We start from the raw sequence: 20,296 nt of genomic DNA, 5'->3' as shown, positions 1-20,296 counted from the left end.
TTAGAACCTAAACATCTTGGGATTTTTCACATACTCTGTATCATTGGTACATATGCCAGCGACAATTCTGTAAACTACTTTTTTCTTGTTTGAACACAGTGCTGCTTTGCCTGACTCGGTAGAAAAAGATGTAATATATTAATTTGAACATTTACAAGCTTAAGAATGCCACCGAATAGCTAAAGTTTAGAAAATCATTATTTATCTTTGTGCTTTAAGGTGACATACTAAGGGTTACCATTAATCTTGGTCCCATCTGTTTTCAGTCCTGTGTCTCATTAACAGTAAATGTGCCTTATTTAGCCACTTTTTAAAGAGATTATTCTCATTTTACTATGTTAACTGCAGCCTAACCACAGAATTACAGACTCGAACCATTGACATCTTCCGACGTTTCTGATGATGCTAGTATAACATAGGGCTGCTTTTCTGAAACCGGTCTCTCAAGAATAAGAGGATTAACAACAAAAACAGTTAAAAAAAAGAAAAAGAAAAAAAAAAAGGAAAACCTTGAACAAGAAAATTCTTGTTACTTTTGGCAACTTCTGAAGTACTCTGATGCACCAAGGTTCTTGCTACAAAAAGTATCTAGTCATCATGAGTCAGAATAGCACTACATCATGTACAGTGAACAAGAGTGATAGATTGCAATTTAGTTAATACACTGAGCACCACCAAAACACCAAATGGGTCATTTTAGCTTGGCCTTAGAATACCCTCCCATCGGCATCCTTTAACCACTTAGTCATCTTGTAAAAAGCTTTATGTTACAAAGCAAAATTACATGCACATAAAACACCTAATTTACTCATTTAAACTCCATGCCCAAGGCTAAAGTTCAGTGAAACCTCAGTTTGGAATAGTGATGAGCAACACTCAGCCCGGCCTGCCCACGGAGGCAGGAGCAGGGAATAACTATAATCTCTGCAGATTCCAGGCCAAGAGTTTCCTCGGGTTTCACATTTAGACATCTTTCACAACTACAAGTTTTCATCACCAGCATTCGCAGAAGAGCACAATTTCAAAGCACAGTTTCAAAGAGCTAGCGTACACCTACGGACACACCGCGCAATTTCTCAATGAGCTTCGCTGCGATAGCGCCTATTGTCGAGAGGCAACACCGCCAGTATTATATTATTTCTTTCTCCCCTCCGGAATCAGCCCCCTCCCCGTCCGTTTCCCCTCCTCTTTCCTCCCTCCCCCATAAAAACCCATAATCACATTTGAGAGAGGCTCCGCACTTATCCGTTCCATATGGCTCTCACAATCCAGGCCAAGCTTTCACTATGACCTTTTAAAGAGACAAAGAAGCAAAGTACTTATCTAGAAACAGAAACACTGCAGTTTTCTGAGTGAAATTAGCAAAACCGACCCGAAACTCACCACTTCAAAACTTGACAGCATATAAATAACAAAAACAAAGGAGGTTTCCTTTGCAGCCCGAGCTCTTGAAGAGGAAGAAGTTCAAGACTGATGTTTCCTAGGTCCCCCCCTTTTGGGGGGTGGGGGGAGGCGGAGGAGGGGGCAGCAGACCTGAGGACTACTTCCCCTAATATTCTCTTATTTTTCTTTTTTTCTTGTTGCTATTTTCCTCTAGGCGGGGAGGGGCAAAAATAGATAGCGAGAAAGAGAGTAGCCATGAGCAAAAATGGCAATGGACAAAAAAAAAAATATATATTAAATATCTTTTGAGAAAGCCAGGTTTTCAAGGTTTAGCGATGGAAGAAGGAGCCGCAGATCAAATTGATCAGACAAGTGTAACGCCAAAAAACAAGAAATTAATGATTAAAAAAAAGTAGCAGGTTTAAATTGAGATGGAGGGTGACTTAAGTCTAGCTATCCTTTCAAAAATAAAATCAGTGCGTACAGGAGCAAGTGAGAAAGGGGGTTATCAAAAAAAAAAAAAAAAAAAAAAAAGCAGCTTTTCTATCCAGTGTGAAGAGCAGAAAGTCTACTTCTAGGTTGTCATTTACACTATTATTCTCCAATAGGCACCCAGAGGAGCAGCACACACAGAAGGAGCCCGCTCCCCTCCCCCTCCGCAAAAATACACACCGTAACAGCCCCCAAACTTTCTGCGGAAACCTCAGCCCCAGAGATCGCTACTAGAGATTAAAAGAGGGGAAAAAAAAGAAAAAAAAGTGTAGAGAAAATTGCAGGAAAAGGCACTAAAATGCCACTTTCAGTCTCGCCTTTGCGGTCCCGGGAGAGGAGGAGGAGGAGGAGGAAAAAAAAAAAAAAAAAGAACAGAGAGGACCTGTCTCCTCTCATTTACCGGGGGCTGTTGTGCGAGTGAGGGGGGGGGGGGGGAAAGAGGGAGCGAGAGAGAGAGGACGGGAGAGGGAAAAAGAGCAGAGAGAAGGAAGGAAACACACACAACAAGGCACACCACCACCACTACAAAAAGTGACGAGGTTTCACTCCCTCCGTGTCCAAAACCAGGAGAAAATATAATTAAAAAAAAAACACCTCTATATTAAAAAATTGGTTCTGTTTCTGCAAAGAAAAAAAAATAGAAAGCCTGGGAACTCCAAGAAGAGTTACTAGCAAGCGGGGGGGGGGGGAATATAAAATAGAAAGAAAGGTTGCAAAAAGCCAACAACAACAACAAAAACCAAACCAGCAAAAAATAATAATGATTGGAAAAGAATAATAATCGTAGGCTTTTTTTTTTTTTTTTTTTTTTTTTTTTTTTTTTTTTAATTCTCGCTTCCCCTATCTGGCTGAGTATGGTTGTTATTTAGGCCGGTTTGGTGGTTGTTGCTGGATGTTACACGGGTGTGTGTGTGTGTGTGTGTGTGTGTCCGGACGGAGCTGCCTTGCTCTGCTCTCTCTCTCTCCCCCCTCCTCTCTCTCCCTGTTTCTGTCCCCATTAAATTATTAGTTGACTCATCACTACTCCTCCTCCTCCTGCTGCTGCCGCCGCCGCCGCCGTTCCCTGCTCAGATCCTCCTCTCCGCTACCGCTCGCTGCCGCTGCCGCCGCTGCTTCTTCTTCCTCCTCCTCATTTTAATACAAAATAACACCGAGGCCACCGGCTTTTTTTTTTTTTTTTTTTTTTTTTTTTTAACAGCCCGAGACGGGAGGAGGACGCAGCCTCCCTTCTGCTGCCCGGAGCCTTTCTCCGGCGGCCCCGGATCATCCGACGCGTCCTGAGAGAGAGAGAGAGAGAGAGAGAGAAAGTAGTGGCGGCGGCGGAGGAGGAGGAGGTGGTGGTGGTGGTGAAGAAGCCAGAGAGTGGGGGAGGGGAGGCCGGGGGAGGGGGGACAGGGAGAAAAGAGGTGGAAAGGGGAATTAAAATAAAAGCTCGGGTGGTGGGCGCTGCGGCGGGGGCTGGGGGGGGGGGGGCGGTAGGTGCGCGGGGGGGCCGCGGGAAGAGGGCGTGCGGCTTCCGGCGCCCGGGCGCGCAAGAATTTGTAATCAGCGTGATTGGGGTGAGGCGGCTCTGCTGCACCGCACACAATGCCCGCGAGCAGCGCCGCGCCGCGCAGCGCCCGTGGCACCGCTGCCGCCCGCGCGCCCCGCGGACGCCGAGCAGATGGGGGCCGGCGGCGGAGTGGGAGAGGTGGCGGCGAGCCGGCGGGAGCGTTGTTCAGGGAGAAAGTCGGGGAAAAGGAGGAGGAGGATGGGGGGGGTGAAAGCTGAACAATATCCTGCCGGCGTGCCAAGCGCGGCAGCGCCCGCTGCCCCTGTGCGCGGAGGCTGCGCGGGCCGCGGCGCTGCGGGCAGGTGCACGGCGGGGGCTGGCAGCGTATGGCAGCGGCGCGGCGCCGCGCTCCGCCGCCACGGAGGTTCTGCGGGGCCGGGGCGGCCGCGGGGGCCAGCGGGGCGCCCCGGCTCGGCGCGGGGCCACGGCGTCCCGCAGCTGCGGCAGAGGGGAAAGACCCCCCGGGCCCGGCGGGGCAGCCGGGGAGAAAGTTTTTTTTTTGTTTTGGGGGTTTTTTTTGCTCGGCCCCCCTCTATATTAACAGAGGCGGAAGAAAAGCGCCGGGAGCGCTTTAAAAGATGGGAAAGGTGGGAGTAAGCAGCCCCCCTTCAACGCAAGGAGTTATCCACGTGACGGCTTCCTGCGCGTTTTCGCGAGGATGCGGCCGCGGACGGCGCAGCCAGCGCGGTCCTCCGCCACCCCCAGCGCCCCCGGTAGCGCCGAGGCAGCGCGGTACAGTCCCGGCGGCGCAACGCCACGAGCCCCGCGCAGCGCGGAGCAGCGCGCGAGTCTCTGCAGAGCGGGGTGTAAAGCCGAATGCAAAAAAAAAAAAAAAAAAAAAGGCAAAAAAAACGCAAGGTGGTAACGTATTGACAAAATAAATAACCGCAAGACAGACATAACTTTTTCCCACAATGCACTTGGAAAAAAAAGTAACCCAACTAGACAAACTTGAAAGCAACAAGTTTGTACAAGCTAAGAGATAAGGGAAAAATTAAACTTCTTTATTGATAAAATGCATAGCGTTTGAAAGTTACGTCATAAAGCAAAGAAAATATGAACTATTGCACATGCAGATACATAGCCAAAATGTTTAGAGTAGAAACTTTTAGGAAGAAAAAAGCATACTGAACTGAACATACAAAGTTGAAGCAGCAGAAATACTAAGCAAGTGACTAATAATAATTCTATGATACACAAAATGAAAATACAAGAGTGAGGTTTCTAAACAAAGAAAAGGCAAATTGATAAATCTATGAAGAGCAAAATTATCACTACAGATACATGACTGTAACACAGGAGCAGTTCATCAACACTAGGTAAAGAAACAAGCTGACGTCTACTGAAATAAGCACAAGCAGCATACAGGGCATGCAGGAAGAAGAAAATGGTAATAGGGTGAAACACATGAAATACTGTATTCAGCAATGCACAAAATAGATTATAATCTCAAGCAAAGAAATGCAATGCTTGAGAATGAGTACAATGTTATATAATGTTATTCAAAGGACAGCAAGTAGAGGTGGAAAATATAGGAAACATGAAAAGTTGTACATATGTTGCATGTGCTGAAAAAGGTTACTAAGATTGTTACTGAGAGCACTGAAAATGGAAAAAACAAGAAACATGCTTCACGAAGAAAAACAAGGGAAAATGTAGATGACATCTTCCATAACATATGATCAAGGGATAACTGTCTAGCAGGTTGTTTATTTAGAAACCACTCTTTTTCCAATGAGATAGATTGAATATTATTCAGTCCCTAAAAAAAAAAAAAAGAAAAAAAAAGAAAGAACAATTGTATTTGAACACCCGGCAGAGGAAAACAGGGTTAACTAGTTAGATCCAAACTTTGTGGGAACAATGGAGAATAACAACACTGTGTCACTTTTTATCTTTTTCAGAAAAGCCTGATACAATATACTTTAGTAGAGAGCAAGACTGACCACTAAAAAAGAAAATCATAAAAGAGGAGAGTGATTCAGCTGGCAATATGCTGCCTGCAACATGATGGAGAATAAGGACAGTGAAGATAATCTGAGAGATACAGAGCTGGTTAGAACCAAGTAGATATTTTAAAATATGTTTTGGAACAAGATTTGCTGACTAAAACACCACCTTGTAAAAATGATTACCAGGTATGTCAACAGCAACAACCAAAAACAAATTAAAATCTGTTCTAAAAATGCTTTTGCTTTGGTGTCACAAACCACTCCTTTCATGGTCAAAATACCTTAAAATGTTCAGATTAAAACAAAGTGATTAATCTAAAAAGCAGACACAGTAAATTAAAGGAGCAGGGAGATAACAATCTGATAATACAGGAGCACAGAAGGCCTAATAATGATATTATTATGCACACTAACCAAACACTGACAAACAAATATTCTGTTAATTGTATCACCATGCATATGCTTCCTATGCTTGAGATAAATGGTTATGGAAAATAACTCTGTTCTTGAAACTCCATATATGTACTTATACCATATAAACTCCTGACAGCATGGATTAATTTGATTTCTGTGTATCACTCTGGTAAAGTAGTCACTACAGACTTTTGAATGCTGGCATGCAATCTTCACTTTGACTAGAAAGCAAGAATTCATGGAAGCTTCTATGTCTTGACATATAGATAACAATCAGATTTTTCTTATCAATACCAAACTATTTGGAATACATTTAAGATAAAGATATGTGCTTTTCCTTTGACCTATTCCAATTTGCACTCCACTGTGTCAACTTTAATATTAAAATGTTCCACTAGAATAAAGATATTTATAATAAAAACATATATAAAGAATAGAAGATGAATAGATATTGTCATGGATACATATGCAGGCAATCATTTAAACATGCAGCAATAGCAACATCATATTTTTCATAGCTTCTGGTCAACACACAGCAGACAAATATATGTTTAATAAAGCTTATTAATTGTTAATAAAGTCATTGCACTGTATTTATGATATTTAAATGCATTTTGCACTAGGTTGTGCTGAAAAGAGACATACTTAAAAAGTTGGACCCTGTTTTTTCAACTCAGCAATGAATTGGCTGTCAGGCAGCAGCCTCAGTAGCTGCCACAGAAAGCAAAATTCCCTAGTGCGGGGCGCTGCCTCCGTGCTGTCTAAGGTCTCTTGCTGGTGCAAAATAAATTAGGAAATACCGGCCCACATCTTGAAGCTTGGCTCTTGTGCAACGCAAACAGAAATGACCTGGCAGCAGAGCAAAAACCAGCACGGCTGCATATTCTCCTTTATCAGATTTCTTTGGGGAGATGAGGCTGATTGGGTTTGGTACGCGTGCGCTCCTGACGGCTCTGCGGCCATCGGCGCGACTCCAGCAGCAGCCCGCGCTGGCGGCGAGGAGCGGAGGCCGCATGGCGAAAGCCGCCCTGCTCCCGCGGGAGGAGCAGGAGGGCATTTCTCCCGTAAGGGCAGCCGGGGCAAGAACAGGGGCCCAGGGCTTTCTGCGGGGACACAGCCACAGTCAGGTGAAGGGGAAAAGCATCCTCGCGCTTCCCGCTGGCCTCTCCCCGGTCTGCCCACGCAAGCCTCGGCACGGTCACCGCAGCAGTGCCCACCCAGTCCCGCGGCCCTACAAGCTTTGCACCTCCTGCTCGAGGCGTTTTTCAGCCTCCAGCCCCGGCCTTCCTATCCATTTCTCCATCAAACATGCACCTGAGCACCAGTTGCCCAACACGGTTTGAACAGCTTAGCCAAGCCGACGACAGCAGTCGCGATTTCTGTACGACCCGAGCAGCCACCGCGCACCGATGTGCGTTGCAGCATTCGGCAGCATCCCCCACGCCGAACACAAAGTTACATACCAACCTAGATTTTTTTGACTGCAACCTGCCCCAGCCTGGAGAGTATGCCTATCAAAAAGCAAAAGTGCTAGGGAAATGAAATTCATAGCACTGAAAGGCATCGCACACAAGCTGTCGTCCCCTCTCACATTTTGCATGAGCAATTTCTGCTCGTTTGTGTTCTCTCACATACAAGGTCCTGAAACAGTTACATAAAATGAATATTTAACTTACAATAGTCAGCTGTATTGAACTGCACTTAATTGCTTATTAAGTGAAGTAAATTATCCTTACCATATTTGTCAGAGGTGAAAAACTTACATATATGGCGACATGTAATGCATTCATTAGTTTACAGACCCCAAATCCCTTGGAAAGTATCAGATATCTACACAGTGTCCCATGGTGCAGTATTTTGTAGTTGGATGTCTCAGCTAGCTTGCAGATATGTAAAATCATATACAAACAGACATCTCCCTATTGATTGCTTACTTACGTGACGAGGCTCGTTTACTCCTGCAAACATTTTCTGCAGCCTATTTCAATCATGGAATCTTCTTTTAAAAACAGAATTAAAAAGGAATATGCAAAACATGGTTTGGGCTAAAATAAATTACTTTTAGTCAAACCACTGCCCCATTTTGCGTAAGCACCCTTCATAGCTGGATGTCTATTTCGACTGTGATGATTGTACTACTGATGTAAATACATACATTTGCTGGTCTGCCCCCAACAGTGGTTTCAGTTTGCCCCTTGCTGCCAAGCAAGTTACCAAGAGCCAAAGTACTGGAAAAAAATTATGGAGTAAAAAATAACAAAACTGTTCGGCACGATGGAGGAAGCAAAGGGTGAACATGACTGCTAATGAGAACACAGAGTGTTTCACCTGTGGTTGCCAACAGAAATCCTAGCTGGTTCAAACTGTAACAGACAGGTGTCCACTTTTCTGAAAAAGATCACAGATCTTTAACAGATTAATCGGATAAATCTTATGCTGTTGTCGCCCAATCTCTACCTGCTCTGTGGACAAACTGAATTCACTCTCTACGCATACTAGCATTGCAACTTCCACAGACACTAACTGCATGTAATTTAAAATCAATCAATATTTTTATAGCTCTGGATTTCAGAACCACTTCAAATAACAAGCTTCAACTTAAAAAAAAAAAAATTGTGGACCATACCCTCTTCCATCCATAACAGTAGACTAGATCCTTGATGAGCTTGTAACTTCCATGTGGCAGTGACAGCCAAACACTTCCACAAAATAAACAAACAAACAAACAAACAAATAAATAAAATGGAACTTTATGTAATAATCTGAATGCAATTTAGCAGCTGGAAGCAAGGAGAAAAGCTGTCATCATAGGATCAGCCAAAGTTACCTATGTCATACGTATATTCCTGCAGGTCACTAATTTCCCCACTTTTACCCTAGAGGTATACTTTTTTTAGGTCTATCATGCAAGGATATTTAATGTGGAACGGGGTGGGGGGGATGAAAAAACCTAATCGTCACAGCACTAGGTAAATCCTAGGCAAGAGATGGGAACATAACTGTTAACTGAAAGAAGAGTTGGTTTGTAACCATTTCTTTTAGGGATGTATCTGAATAGTATCTATATTAATGTTTTAGTTTATTAAGAACATTATAACAAATAGTATGAAACACCTAAATATTCCAGATGTAGACTGTAATCTGCAGTCATATAAATCAGCAGAGCTTGAGTTATTTCTACCTATTACAAGCGAAGTTACACCAAGGTGTTTCCAAACTGTTTTGCAATGTATTTTACTGATTCCACTTATTTTCCTTATCATGCCTCCTTTTCCACGACCTCCAACTATTGCATTTCTTTCCTGGTCTTAAGTACACCCTGAGCTAATAAAACGGGAGGGTTTTAGGAACACATAAGTTTAATCCATCACTTCTGGGTGAGGGTGAATTTCACATGGCCCAAGAAAACCTGCATGTTATGCTGCAAAACAGTCTGAACCATTGCGGTTAGCACTACAGAAGGATTATTCAGGCGTTATTAGCTAGGGTTCAGACATGTGCTCTGTTGAACTCAAACATCAGTGACTTCTTACACAGAAACACTTCATCAACAGGACACACAATCCTCTTTTTCTTTGACCTGATAGGATGAATAAGATCTACTGATAAAAATTGTGCATTGAAAACATGGAAGAATTTAAGTCTAAGGAAATGGTTAGAACTGATTGATAACTTGAACTATGTCAAACTTTCATTATGAAACCCAAAACCACATGAAATGTCCTGTTTCCAGTTTCACTGTTAACTCAGAACTCTGCCCAGGTTCTGCTACACTTTTTCTAAGGTTCAAAACCTTTTAAGTAAAACTGTGTATCTAATTACGGCCATACTTGACAGGAGTCCATATTCATTGTACATAAAATGCATGCAAAATGTGTGGTTTTGGTGTAAAACAAATTGAAAGTTGGTGGTTTTGGCCGAATTTGCTTTTTCTTCTAGCGCTGGTTCCAATCTCAAACTCAGAAAATTCCACAATAACAAAGATGAAATGAATGAGTTTTTCGCAGTTCTTTTAAGGAACAATTACCTGTTAATATTCATAGTTCTTTTAAGAAACAAGGTACCTGTTAATATTCAGGCGCGAAAATAAAAAAGTTTTAACGTATGGAGTGTCATTAAGACAAAGGTCATTTATACAAGTGTCAGAGTATACTTAGTACAAATGCAAACAACATAAGGCAAAAACAAGTCACTTCAAAATGTTACTATGTACCCTGTAAATGTTGAAAATACTTGAAAAAGGCAAAAAAAGGAGAAAATATAACAAAAATATATTCAAATACATAAAATACCTATTTGCTAAAACAGCTACATTTCTAGATTTCCTGCTAAGTGACCACAGTGGAAAGGAATCATGACAGATAACAGCAGTTGTGAACCTACTAAAACAGGGCATTTTTTTAGGGCAAAATAGGTTCATATTTATGACGGTTCATTTATACTCTGATGCAAGCACTTGGGGGAAATGCCTCAGTAACTGTGTAAAAAATTATTTCCCACATTAAATACAAAAATTTTGGAGAAAAAGTTTGTATTTTATGTTGACCTAAGAATATCTGAATAAGAAGCATGTGGGGAAAATAAGGCACGTACATGAAGTTTCATAATAGACCTTCAGGTATGATAGAAGAAATAACATACAGAACAATAATTATTTTCACAGTTCCCATGTTCATTTCCTTAGGATCTCTTTTATATCTCATTGTACTTCTGGCAGGTTATTTTACGAACTCCTCTCTCTATTATTATTTTTTCTTCAAAAAAGTAGGTAACATGCTCATGAGAAATTCTGAAATACTCTGCTCATGAAAAATATGTAGTGCATTCTCTAAAATCATTTTTCTTTTATAGGTACACAGATAAAAAATATCTCCGTGCCATATCTGAAGACGTGCAGCTTCAAATGTGGGTGGAGCCAGGTGAAGAAATGCTCCAAATTATTGCAGTCATAGAAAATTATTTTACATATCAACTTACCCCATGTTTCTGAAACACAGGACACCTTCAAATACAACAGCCCCCCAATACCCCACCATGAATGAACTACGCAAAAAAACTGTCATCACACATCCAAGCCAATGATTAAAGCTCTTTTATAATCTTCTGTTTAAAAAGAGGGAGAAAACATATTCAGCATTTCTTTTACTTGGTACCAACTGGTTGTTGCTGTGGGAATGCAGCAAAGGATTACTGTCTACTTGATACAGGTCTGTGAAAATCTTTCCATGACTGAAAGAAACATTTTGCCCAGTCCATGCTGAACTTTTTAATAAAAAGCAGTAAAGCAATCTGCTTCATTGTCAAATGGCTGAATGAAATTTAATTAATGCCTCTGGAGGGAACGCCTATATAAGTATCACAATCACAAGAATGTGTGCGTATGCATATATGAATATACATGCACAGTCATAGTCTACCCTGTTGCTTTAATGTCATAACACTATAGGCCATAAGCAGCTGAAGGCAGAACTGAACTCAGACAATTTAAAATATCGTACTGACGTAATTTTAAGGTTAAAAGAAGCTGTGTAATTTATTGGAAGTTTAAAAGCTGGCTTCCTCAAAGGATAAGTTAGCCCTAGAAAAAGGTAGTAGTATAGAAATGCCAGCAGCCAAACAAATTTAAAATAGTAAGTTAGGAACAGGGGAAAATGAGTTTATGCCACACTGACAAAAAAACAAAAAAACAAAAAACCAAAAAACCCCCCACAAAACACAAAAAACAAAAAAACACAAAGATGCATGAAAAGCAGTATGCTATGTTAGATGTTTATCTATACATAAGAGACAGGTGTCACAAAAACAAAACAAAAAAATCATGAAGCTAAAGAGAAACTTTAACTCACCAGTTTCCATCTGTTATATCTGAATTCATGCATAATTGATTATCCATGACTGGTAAGTTCTTTTTTTTCACTAGCCTAACACAGTTTTCTAAACATTATGTGTTAAATCACCACCAAAGTAAAGGGTGTTTGAGAAACCGTAAGGGCAGAATAAAAATTTTTTAATGAAAAATAACATGTCAGTTAATAATAGAGCTGACCTATGTTTAAGAGAGAAATTTTAATCATGTGCATATTAAATATTAATAACCTATTCTGTTATTGTTATAATAAGGTTAAGTAAGCTTCTCCATGCTTAAGGAAAGAGAAAAAGTAGGAATATGTAACAGTGAAAAAAAGCACTGAGAAGCAGAGACATAAGGAAAATGTGTCAACAATAAACAAGAGGAAATGAGAAAGAAGGAAAAGATGAAGGTGGAAACTAATCTCTATGTGTCATTATGACTGCCAGAGTACTGGCAAAGAAGCAGCATCCTTTTATTTCAATTTTAATCATTTCTGAATTTTAATACTCTGCTCCTTTTGTAATTCTCCTGGCATTCTCTATATGCATCCATCCCAGCCAAAACACCAGTGTAAATTAAATGGCACGCAACCACACCACTGATGTAGTTCTCCCAGTAGAACCAATTGAGTGACCAAAAAGCAGAGGAGGTATGACTACTTTATGTCCCTGCAGACCACTAGCCAATTAAGTGACTTAATGTTCTTCAATTCCTTTAATTTTGAAAAGAAGGGCAGTGGTGAGGTAACCCGGCAATATAGAGCCATTAAAAAAAAAAATAAAGCAAGCCAGTAGTAATACAATAATCAGTGACCATCAGGGCCTGGAAAAATGAGTTTGCTCTCACTGGCACTAAGGAGCATCACATGATTATTTAATTACAGCTCTAATTTTTGTCTCATGGATGGCAACATATCAACAATTAATAGGGCAAATAGAGGAGACTGCATCTTTAAAGAGACAGAACCTATATGAAATACTGCTTGGAAATGCAATGTATCAAACAGCATCATGCTTCCATCACGTCACACAAATAAACAACTTCTATTGGTTTAATTTTCTTGCATGGTATCTAGAAAATTCTTTTAGAATACTTAGAAATTAATAACTACACATTTAAGTGGTAATGCAGAAGCTAGTTTCTCATAGGACACGCAATCCAAATAAAGTAAGTAGTGGAATCTCAAGTTTCAAATAAAAAAAAGTTACTATAAAATGATTACATCCTTTATCTTAAAAAGATTATTACAAAATTATTCAGGAATAGACAAAAGGATTGTGGCATTCAGTGAGTCAAGTGAAAAAAAAAGAAAGAAAAAGAAAGTCAGTAAAATACAGTCAGTGGGACAGAGGTTGATTTTGATTGATTGATTTTGCTGTGAGATTTTCTTACTAAGAATACTGAAATTAAGGGCCAAGCACCAATACTGTGGCATTCCTGCACAACACTGCTACTTAAAAAGCAAACCCCCAAACCCCAAAGAGGGCATACCTACGGTTGATTAAAAAGCTTTGCTCTACAGTTCCCATTTTGCCCAGCCCAACAGGTGATCTCCGTGCAAAGCACGGGGAACTATGGGAAGTTCGGTAAGCGGAGCACCTTGCAGAATCTGCATGATTATTGGAATCTGTAAATATATCAAAAGGAAAACTCTAATTTCATGTACCTGATCTTCCTTGCAAACATATTCACTTTCCCACAGCAATGTGTAGACCAAGTTACTAATCGCATGCATGTATATTACCCATAACGTATTTCAGACAATATTCCACATGAGACGTGGGAAAGGCAAGCTCCAATTTTCCTCTAAACACCAAGCTCTACATGTGAAAAAAAAACTATGAAACTACTATTAGATTTTTTAAAATCTTACTTTTCAATATACAACCTAACCATGATTTTTCATTTTTTTGTTCTGAATCTATCCTTTGAACAAGCAAAGAAATGCTGAGTTCATGCCCTTCCACAGAAAAAGCCCTGATAAACAAGACTTCATGTATTATTGAAAAAAAGAAAAGTAACTGCAAAAGAAATATTATTACAATAAATTCACCATTCCTCCTGAAAAATGTGTAAAATTAAGTTATTTTGATTGAAGACATGAACATTCTGGATTGGAGATCTTAATCTCTAATCTTAAAAAGAAAGCTGGCAAGCAAGAGCTTGTATGTAAAAGTATATATATCATTCTTTTTATGCACTGGTTACTATACAGATAACACGTCTCACAAAGACTGTAATGTCTGCACTAGACATGTCTAGTGCAGAACTAACACTAAAAAGCATACAGTATTATTATATTACAGTGACTCCTTAGAAGCTAAAACTGTCATTTTTTAAGCTTTAAGATGACTTTAATTATTCTTGAGACTTTTTATATTTATCAAGGAAGCCCACTTATGATGAAAAACACTTATAATTTAAAATCTTTTTAATATAGCTCTCCACAAAAATATTAATTTAATCTTTGATTATAAACACTTCAAAATTCACTCTGAAATTTCTCCTCACTTTATTTTTGTGTCCTCACTTTGTTTTTTCTGTATGTGAGTTTTTGTGCGTGAATATGCTCTCTCTCTCACACTCTTTCTCTCTTTTACTTAATATATTAGAATTGGGAACACAAGACGTGTTTGTTATTTCAAATTTTTATGCTGCTTATTGCAAATGTTTTTAATTACCTGTTACAAACAGACACTTTCTAAGTACTGTTACTGTAAAGCAATTACCTCTGTAGTACCTTCCCATGCGGGTTTCAGTTCAGAGTAACAACTCTTTGCACTTGTGCTGTACAATGTTTTTCATCCTAAGACTGATTTACAAATATAAAGAACTAATTAATCCTACAATGCTCCATGAAACCTATATTTTAGCAATTTTATAGGCGGGTAAATAAACCCGAGGCATATTAAAGCCATATTTACAGAGATACTGTCTGTAGCGGCTTCCTCGTCTTTCACGGGAAATTGCGAGTGTCGAGCATTTGCAAAAGTAGGTTTCTGCAATGAGGAATTGAGGCAACGGCACGCTCCGCGATTTACCCAAGAGGACACATTTTGTCAGTGTCAGCGCCGACACCGGATGCCGGGACTCCAGACACCGGGGATGATTAAGTGACGGTCTGCCAGGTAGCGTCCCCCCGTCGAGTGCATCACCACTTCTCCTAGGGAGCAGCAAGTGGAACGACACACAAATGGTTGCTGCCGGCCAAACAAATCCTGTCAAAGCAGGATCCTGGGAAGATGCAATGCACTCTAGGTTTAAAGCACCTCCCTCATCTCCTCAGGTCATATCATGTCCTAATGTGCCAAGGGAAAGAGATAGAGCAGATAGGAGCTGGGAGTTATGCAAGGCCAGCGGAGCTGATAGATGTGGCCCATCCTGATGTTTTGCTAAGAAGTGCTGTTCAGGTGACTGAGGGTCCATGTGCAAGCGAACAGCGTCTCCTGCCCATCTAAACTGCCCTTCACGAAAGGAAACTGTGAGATGCCAAGGGCTAACTCCCATGAAGCCATAGCCGTGGAGAAGTTACCTGCGATGCTCTAGAACAACTCAGGGATGTACCTGTAAGCTGGCCTCTGCGCTGAGGTAAAAGATGCCCTCTTACACCCCATCCTAACCATGGCATGCACGGATACACACAGTCTGGAAGGAAAATGGATCTCAGAAGAGATTGCTGTACGTGTGCATTCTTAATAAACAGCAAAAAGGCAACCTTGGCCTAAGAACTAAGTAAGGAGCATTAGTGAGTCACTCGTCCCATAGGAACACCTAACACCCATCCCATGCCAGAGCTATAAAAGCGAAGGTCTATGAATCTCCGCACCAGTGTGCATGACAGGAAAGTTTAAAAATGGATATTAACAATTCAGACAGTGCCTGAGGTATGTTACTATGCTCTACTACAGTACTCTGCTATTACTATCACAGTATCCTCGACTACACAGAGTAAGCGTAGATTACAACTAGCACAGGAGATAAAGACTAGATGAGAGCACATGAACAAGGTCAGTACCATAAATTCCCTTTAAAATTAATCACTATCAAGATTGGTACTTATGGAGAACATCACAGTGCAGAAACCATTAGAAAGTCAAATTTGCAAAGCAACAAATGGATACCAATTAGGTAACAAGGTGTTGGTGATTACTGTGGTAAACTGAGATGCCACAGGATGGCAAATGTCAGAAAACACCTACTTTTTCGAAGGGACCATTATAGCATATCCCTTCTGAAGTAACAGTTACAAGTTGTGGTCAGGCTCCGTAGAGAGTTGATGATACCAGTACCACTCACATGGGACTTGACATACAAGCTAACTTAATGTTAAATATCATAATTTCAGAATCTTAGAACAAAATGGACCTTGCAGGTAAAGAATATCAAAGGAAACCTCTGGCAAAGAATTTAGGGATGCTTTTGCAAACTTTTGAGTTATTCACACTAAGGTTACCTGCAGGTTAACAGCCAGCTACTTGGACTCATTAGTCCAAGATAAAAAACAACATCAATGGGGTTTGCTGACATGGATTTTACAAAGTTGCAAAATTTTAGTATAACAAGCAATAAGAACTGTAAGTGACTCTTTAACCGTCAAACTGTTTTACTTTTTTTTTTAGAATCAGTAGCAACTTTGTGACAACTAAAGTTTAAAAAATGCACTTGATTGCATAGTGACAGATTTGCAGAACATTTTTCATCACACACACATATGTGCTTTCAGTTATTAATAAAATGCTTCTGCCCTTAATCTGCCGTTGCCTGAATATACAATTTCAGTGACTTGGATAGACAAATACTGTTAAGGAATTCTGTTTTCCCTATCTGAAGTGCAATTGAAATGCACCAAGTAAAACTGAATACTGTATCTTTAAAACTGGCTTCTGCATGCCACATAAAGGAATACAGATTCATTTTTCTTTAAAGTTCCTCTTAGAATGGAATGATAACTAAACTTTCTCTTCTTTTTCCCTTTTTTCTTTTACCCCTCCCCTCTTTTAAACAAGGAAGAGTCAGCTGCCCAGGATAACACCACAGGTAGATATTAAAATGGAGAGAGCCATTATTTAGTGGTGACAGGAATATAAAAACATGCACTAACCTATAAACCGGTGTTTACTTCAGGAAAGTAAATCATATTTTTCCTCTGATTACTGTGCTGTCAGTTTAATGCAGCGTAAATAAACAGTAGGTGCATGATAGCTTTAAGTAGAAAGTGTTCATTCCACAAGAGGAGCAGATTACTGAAGTCTGATGCCTATAATGGCAAAAGCAGAACTTCCATTTTACCTGGAAATATATCCTCCCATGCTAAGAGATTTGTGGCTTTTCTATTAAATTAATTTGTCAGAATTCTATGAAAAATATTACATACACAAAGAACTTTACCAAAAACATTCATTTTTGCAGCCCTCAACTTGAACCGTTCAAAAAAACAAAAGCCAATCACTCCTCTGTAATTTCATCATCCCATTGCTCTAAATGAAAGCTTTATATAATCAACCTAATATAACAGAAAATAAAATGATATATAGAATTGCCTATACTTTGAGTTATTCTGTTCTTATAAAGATATTCCCTGACTGAAAGTAAAAAATTCCCCTTTGGAAAAAGCAATGATTTCTGAGAAGATTGTATATACACTCTACATCTATTAACATAAATTATAAGAAAGTAAAATGTTCCAGATGTGTTTAAACTGTTGTAGAAGGAAAGTTTGTGGCTTTGTTGGATATATATTAAATATATCTAGAGAGAGCAATAGCAGTTACGGACAAGAAGGCAATAAAATGCTTCAGTAGAATCTATGTTAACACAGCGTAGTTCTTAGAAATATGACTAAAACATTTCAAAAATCATACTTCCTACATTTTTAATTCAGAAATCTACTTTTAATAACATTTTTCTATATATTGCAATCTATTTTGTTAATAAATAGAGTAATCTGCTTGGCTTTTTCTCCAAATACAGCTGGAAACCTTAAGAAGGACTTCAAATTTATCTGATGACACTCAGATTAAAAAACAGGTGCCAAAAGAAGTGCTTCCAAAAATTGAGTAGCTGATACAAGATTGGATTGTTAAAAGACTTTTTTTTTTTCAAGAACACCCGAATACTTCAGCTGCATTTTCTAAACTGCAGCCTCATGCTTTAAAACCCCTCTCTACCCAAAACCATAAAGGCAGTGTAAGTTAGCGCACATTCAGGACTTTCCTACCCTCCAGATGCTTTTGCGACGAAGGGGTGAGCGTACCCACGTTCCCCGGAGGACCTGGTGTCCGGGCGCCCGTCGGACGCTCGCGGGGCAGCAGGCGGCACCGTTTGGGAGTCCCAAAAGAGCTGCAGCAATAAAGGCAGGTGCTGCCCGCTGCCCTCCGGGGCCTACACTGCCAGCCCCAACGGGACCCTCCTCAGATGCAAACTTGGGCTGCTGGGAGAGATCCCCTCTGCCTCTGCCTCGCGCAAAATGCCACGTGCCCTTAGTGAGCCACAGACCGACTTCATCTGCTCTACAGCTCTTTCTCAGGAGTATGCAGCAGGTTAGGATTTATGCGTATCACTAAAATAACAGGAGACCAGAAAGAGAAACTGTGATAGTTACTTTCCTATTTAGAGTGTCAACAACCAAGAGTCTAAAAAGGAAACTGCTACTTTTAAAAGTGTATGCACAAAAAGCATTCCATTTAAATATTTTTTGTTCCAGTAAACTCTTTTGCATACAAAGGACTTATTTATTACATATTTGAACTTGTGGGAAAAAGAGAAGGAATGCACTGATTCCTGAAATAACTCTACAGGCTTTTTGGAGACTTTACTCTTCTATGTTCTTGTTCTACTCAGAATAGTCTTATTCCAGGGAAAGAGGAATTCCTTGGAGTCAGTTGTTTCTTTTCCACTAGCTGTTTGTATTCAAGAGTGGGCATATATAGCATATTAACCAATGGTTTTAATTTTTCTGCTATTGCCTTATAATGTGTGTGAGCGCTATCTGGTCAGATACACGCCTATACACCTTTTCTGCTTGCTCTTTTTGTTACCTACTTTACGTGACTACACATTTCTGCATAAACCATTGCTTTGACTTGAAAAGCAAGGTAATACCAACAACAATCTGAAATGGAAAATGAAATGGAAAATGAGCGTATGCGTAAATGTATTAAAAAGCATATAGGAATACGGGGCTGAAAAGAGCACTCTAAAATCCTACAAACAGTGCTGCAGAGTAATGAGACGATACAGATTACAGAGAACATCCTACATTCATGCCTCTACACTCTGTGCTTACTGTTGCAAGTTGTTTTTGAATAGTGCGCCTGATTTGACACATTTCTATCTAGTGAGTGTGTTAAACGCTTGGAGAGATAGTGAAATATCCAAGCACTCCTTGTGCTAACTAAAGTTGAAATTTTACACTTATTGTAACCTTTTCTAACAATGTGAGAAAAACAGAGTAAATATATTAAATTTGTTTCACAACAGATGCTTAGGTTGTTAATATTTAAGATGCCTATTCATGCTATTCCTGTCTGCACATTTGTCAAAAATGTAAGCTTGAATGCTAATGTTTGCCAGCAGACTACAGCAGACAAATATATGAATGTACTATACCAAAATAATATAAAGTAGAAATAAGGGACGGCTGCTAACTCACACCCAAGTAGCAGGGACCAGAACGAAAGGGTCCTACTAGATCATACACGCCTTAGAGCCCCTGAATCCGAATTTGTGAATTATTTTCACGGAAACACTGCACTGAGCTGGACTGAACAGAACCGATGGCGAGCTTTCGTCATTTTAAACTCTTTTCAGCTCAGGAGCCGGTGCGAAGTGTTTCGGCGAACTTGGCGTTTTAGCGAAGTTTCTCCGGCAGGCAGCGAAGCCTGGAGCCTGGCACAGGGAACCTCGCAGCCGGGCAGGTGCCGCCGGGAGCGCTCCGCGGGCAGCGGGCGACCGCAGGCGTCGACAAAAGCACGGCGATTTGGGCCAAACCCCGCGCGGCGGCTTCGCCGGCGGAGCGGGGGAAAAAAAAGGAAAAAAAAAAAGCAGAATAAAATCGCGGAGCCCGGACGGGAGGCACCGCCACTGCTGCCCGCCGCCGGGGCGCGGGCGGGGGGCCGCGCCGCCCCCCGCGCTCCCCGCGCCGCGGCACCGCCCGGCGCGCCGCCTCGCCTCCGCGCCGCACCGCGGGGGGCCGCGCAGCCCGCGCCCCCGCCCCCCGCCGGCTCCCGCCGCGCGCCCGGGGCCGCGGGAGAAGTTTGCCAAACTTTTCGGACGGCTCGCGGGGTTTCTGCCCCCCCTCCCGCGGGGCGGCGGCCGCCGGGCAGCGCAGCAGGTGCGCGGCCGGGGGGGCAGCGGCGCCCCGTCGCGGAGCCTCCCTGCCGCCCCCCGCGCTGCCGCCGCCGGCCCTGCGCGCCCGCCCCGCGGCCCGCGCCCCCCGCGCTGCCCCGCGCCCGCCCGCCTCCCCGGGCCCCGCCGAGCAGCGGGCAGCGACTCACGCATGGGAGCGCGGCGGCGAGGCCGGCGACACCTCCGGCTTCCGAGGCGCCGGCGAAGTTAATTGCACTGAAGTTCAAGTTGTCTGTTCACCCATCGGGAGTGGGCGTTTAAAGGAAGGAGAGCGAGGGGGAGGAGGGAGGGGGAGAGCCGCTCGCT

General features: G+C 41.6%; 1 protein-coding gene across 6 annotated transcripts in view; it reads right to left on the bottom strand.

Annotated features, from left to right (window-relative positions):
* SATB1 (SATB homeobox 1) overlaps positions 1 to 20,296 on the bottom strand; it is a 94,656-nt gene that overhangs the window by 73,315 nt on the left and 1,045 nt on the right. For 3 of the 6 annotated variants that reach the window (XM_026103705.2, XM_026103707.2, XM_064506226.1), the window contains exon 1: positions 1,384 to 3,183. The exons of 1 other annotated variant lie outside the window; for it this stretch is intronic. Coding sequence is in view for 1 of the 5 variants with exons in the window: in XM_064506225.1 (XP_064362295.1) it covers positions 20,140 to 20,143 (4 nt within the window). In the remaining 4 variants the exon portion in view is untranslated. Of the gene's footprint in view, positions 1 to 1,383; positions 3,184 to 20,139; positions 20,283 to 20,296 lie in introns of those variants that run through there. 2 more of the 6 variants (XM_064506224.1, XM_064506225.1) reach the window with 2 other exon arrangements.

The sequence above is a fragment of the Dromaius novaehollandiae genome, chromosome 2, assembly GCF_036370855.1.
Source record: "Dromaius novaehollandiae isolate bDroNov1 chromosome 2, bDroNov1.hap1, whole genome shotgun sequence".
Taxonomy (NCBI): Eukaryota; Metazoa; Chordata; class Aves; order Casuariiformes; family Dromaiidae; genus Dromaius; species Dromaius novaehollandiae.
The sequence above is the reverse complement of the archived record's forward strand: the minus strand, read 5'-3'. Positions and strand labels throughout refer to the sequence as shown.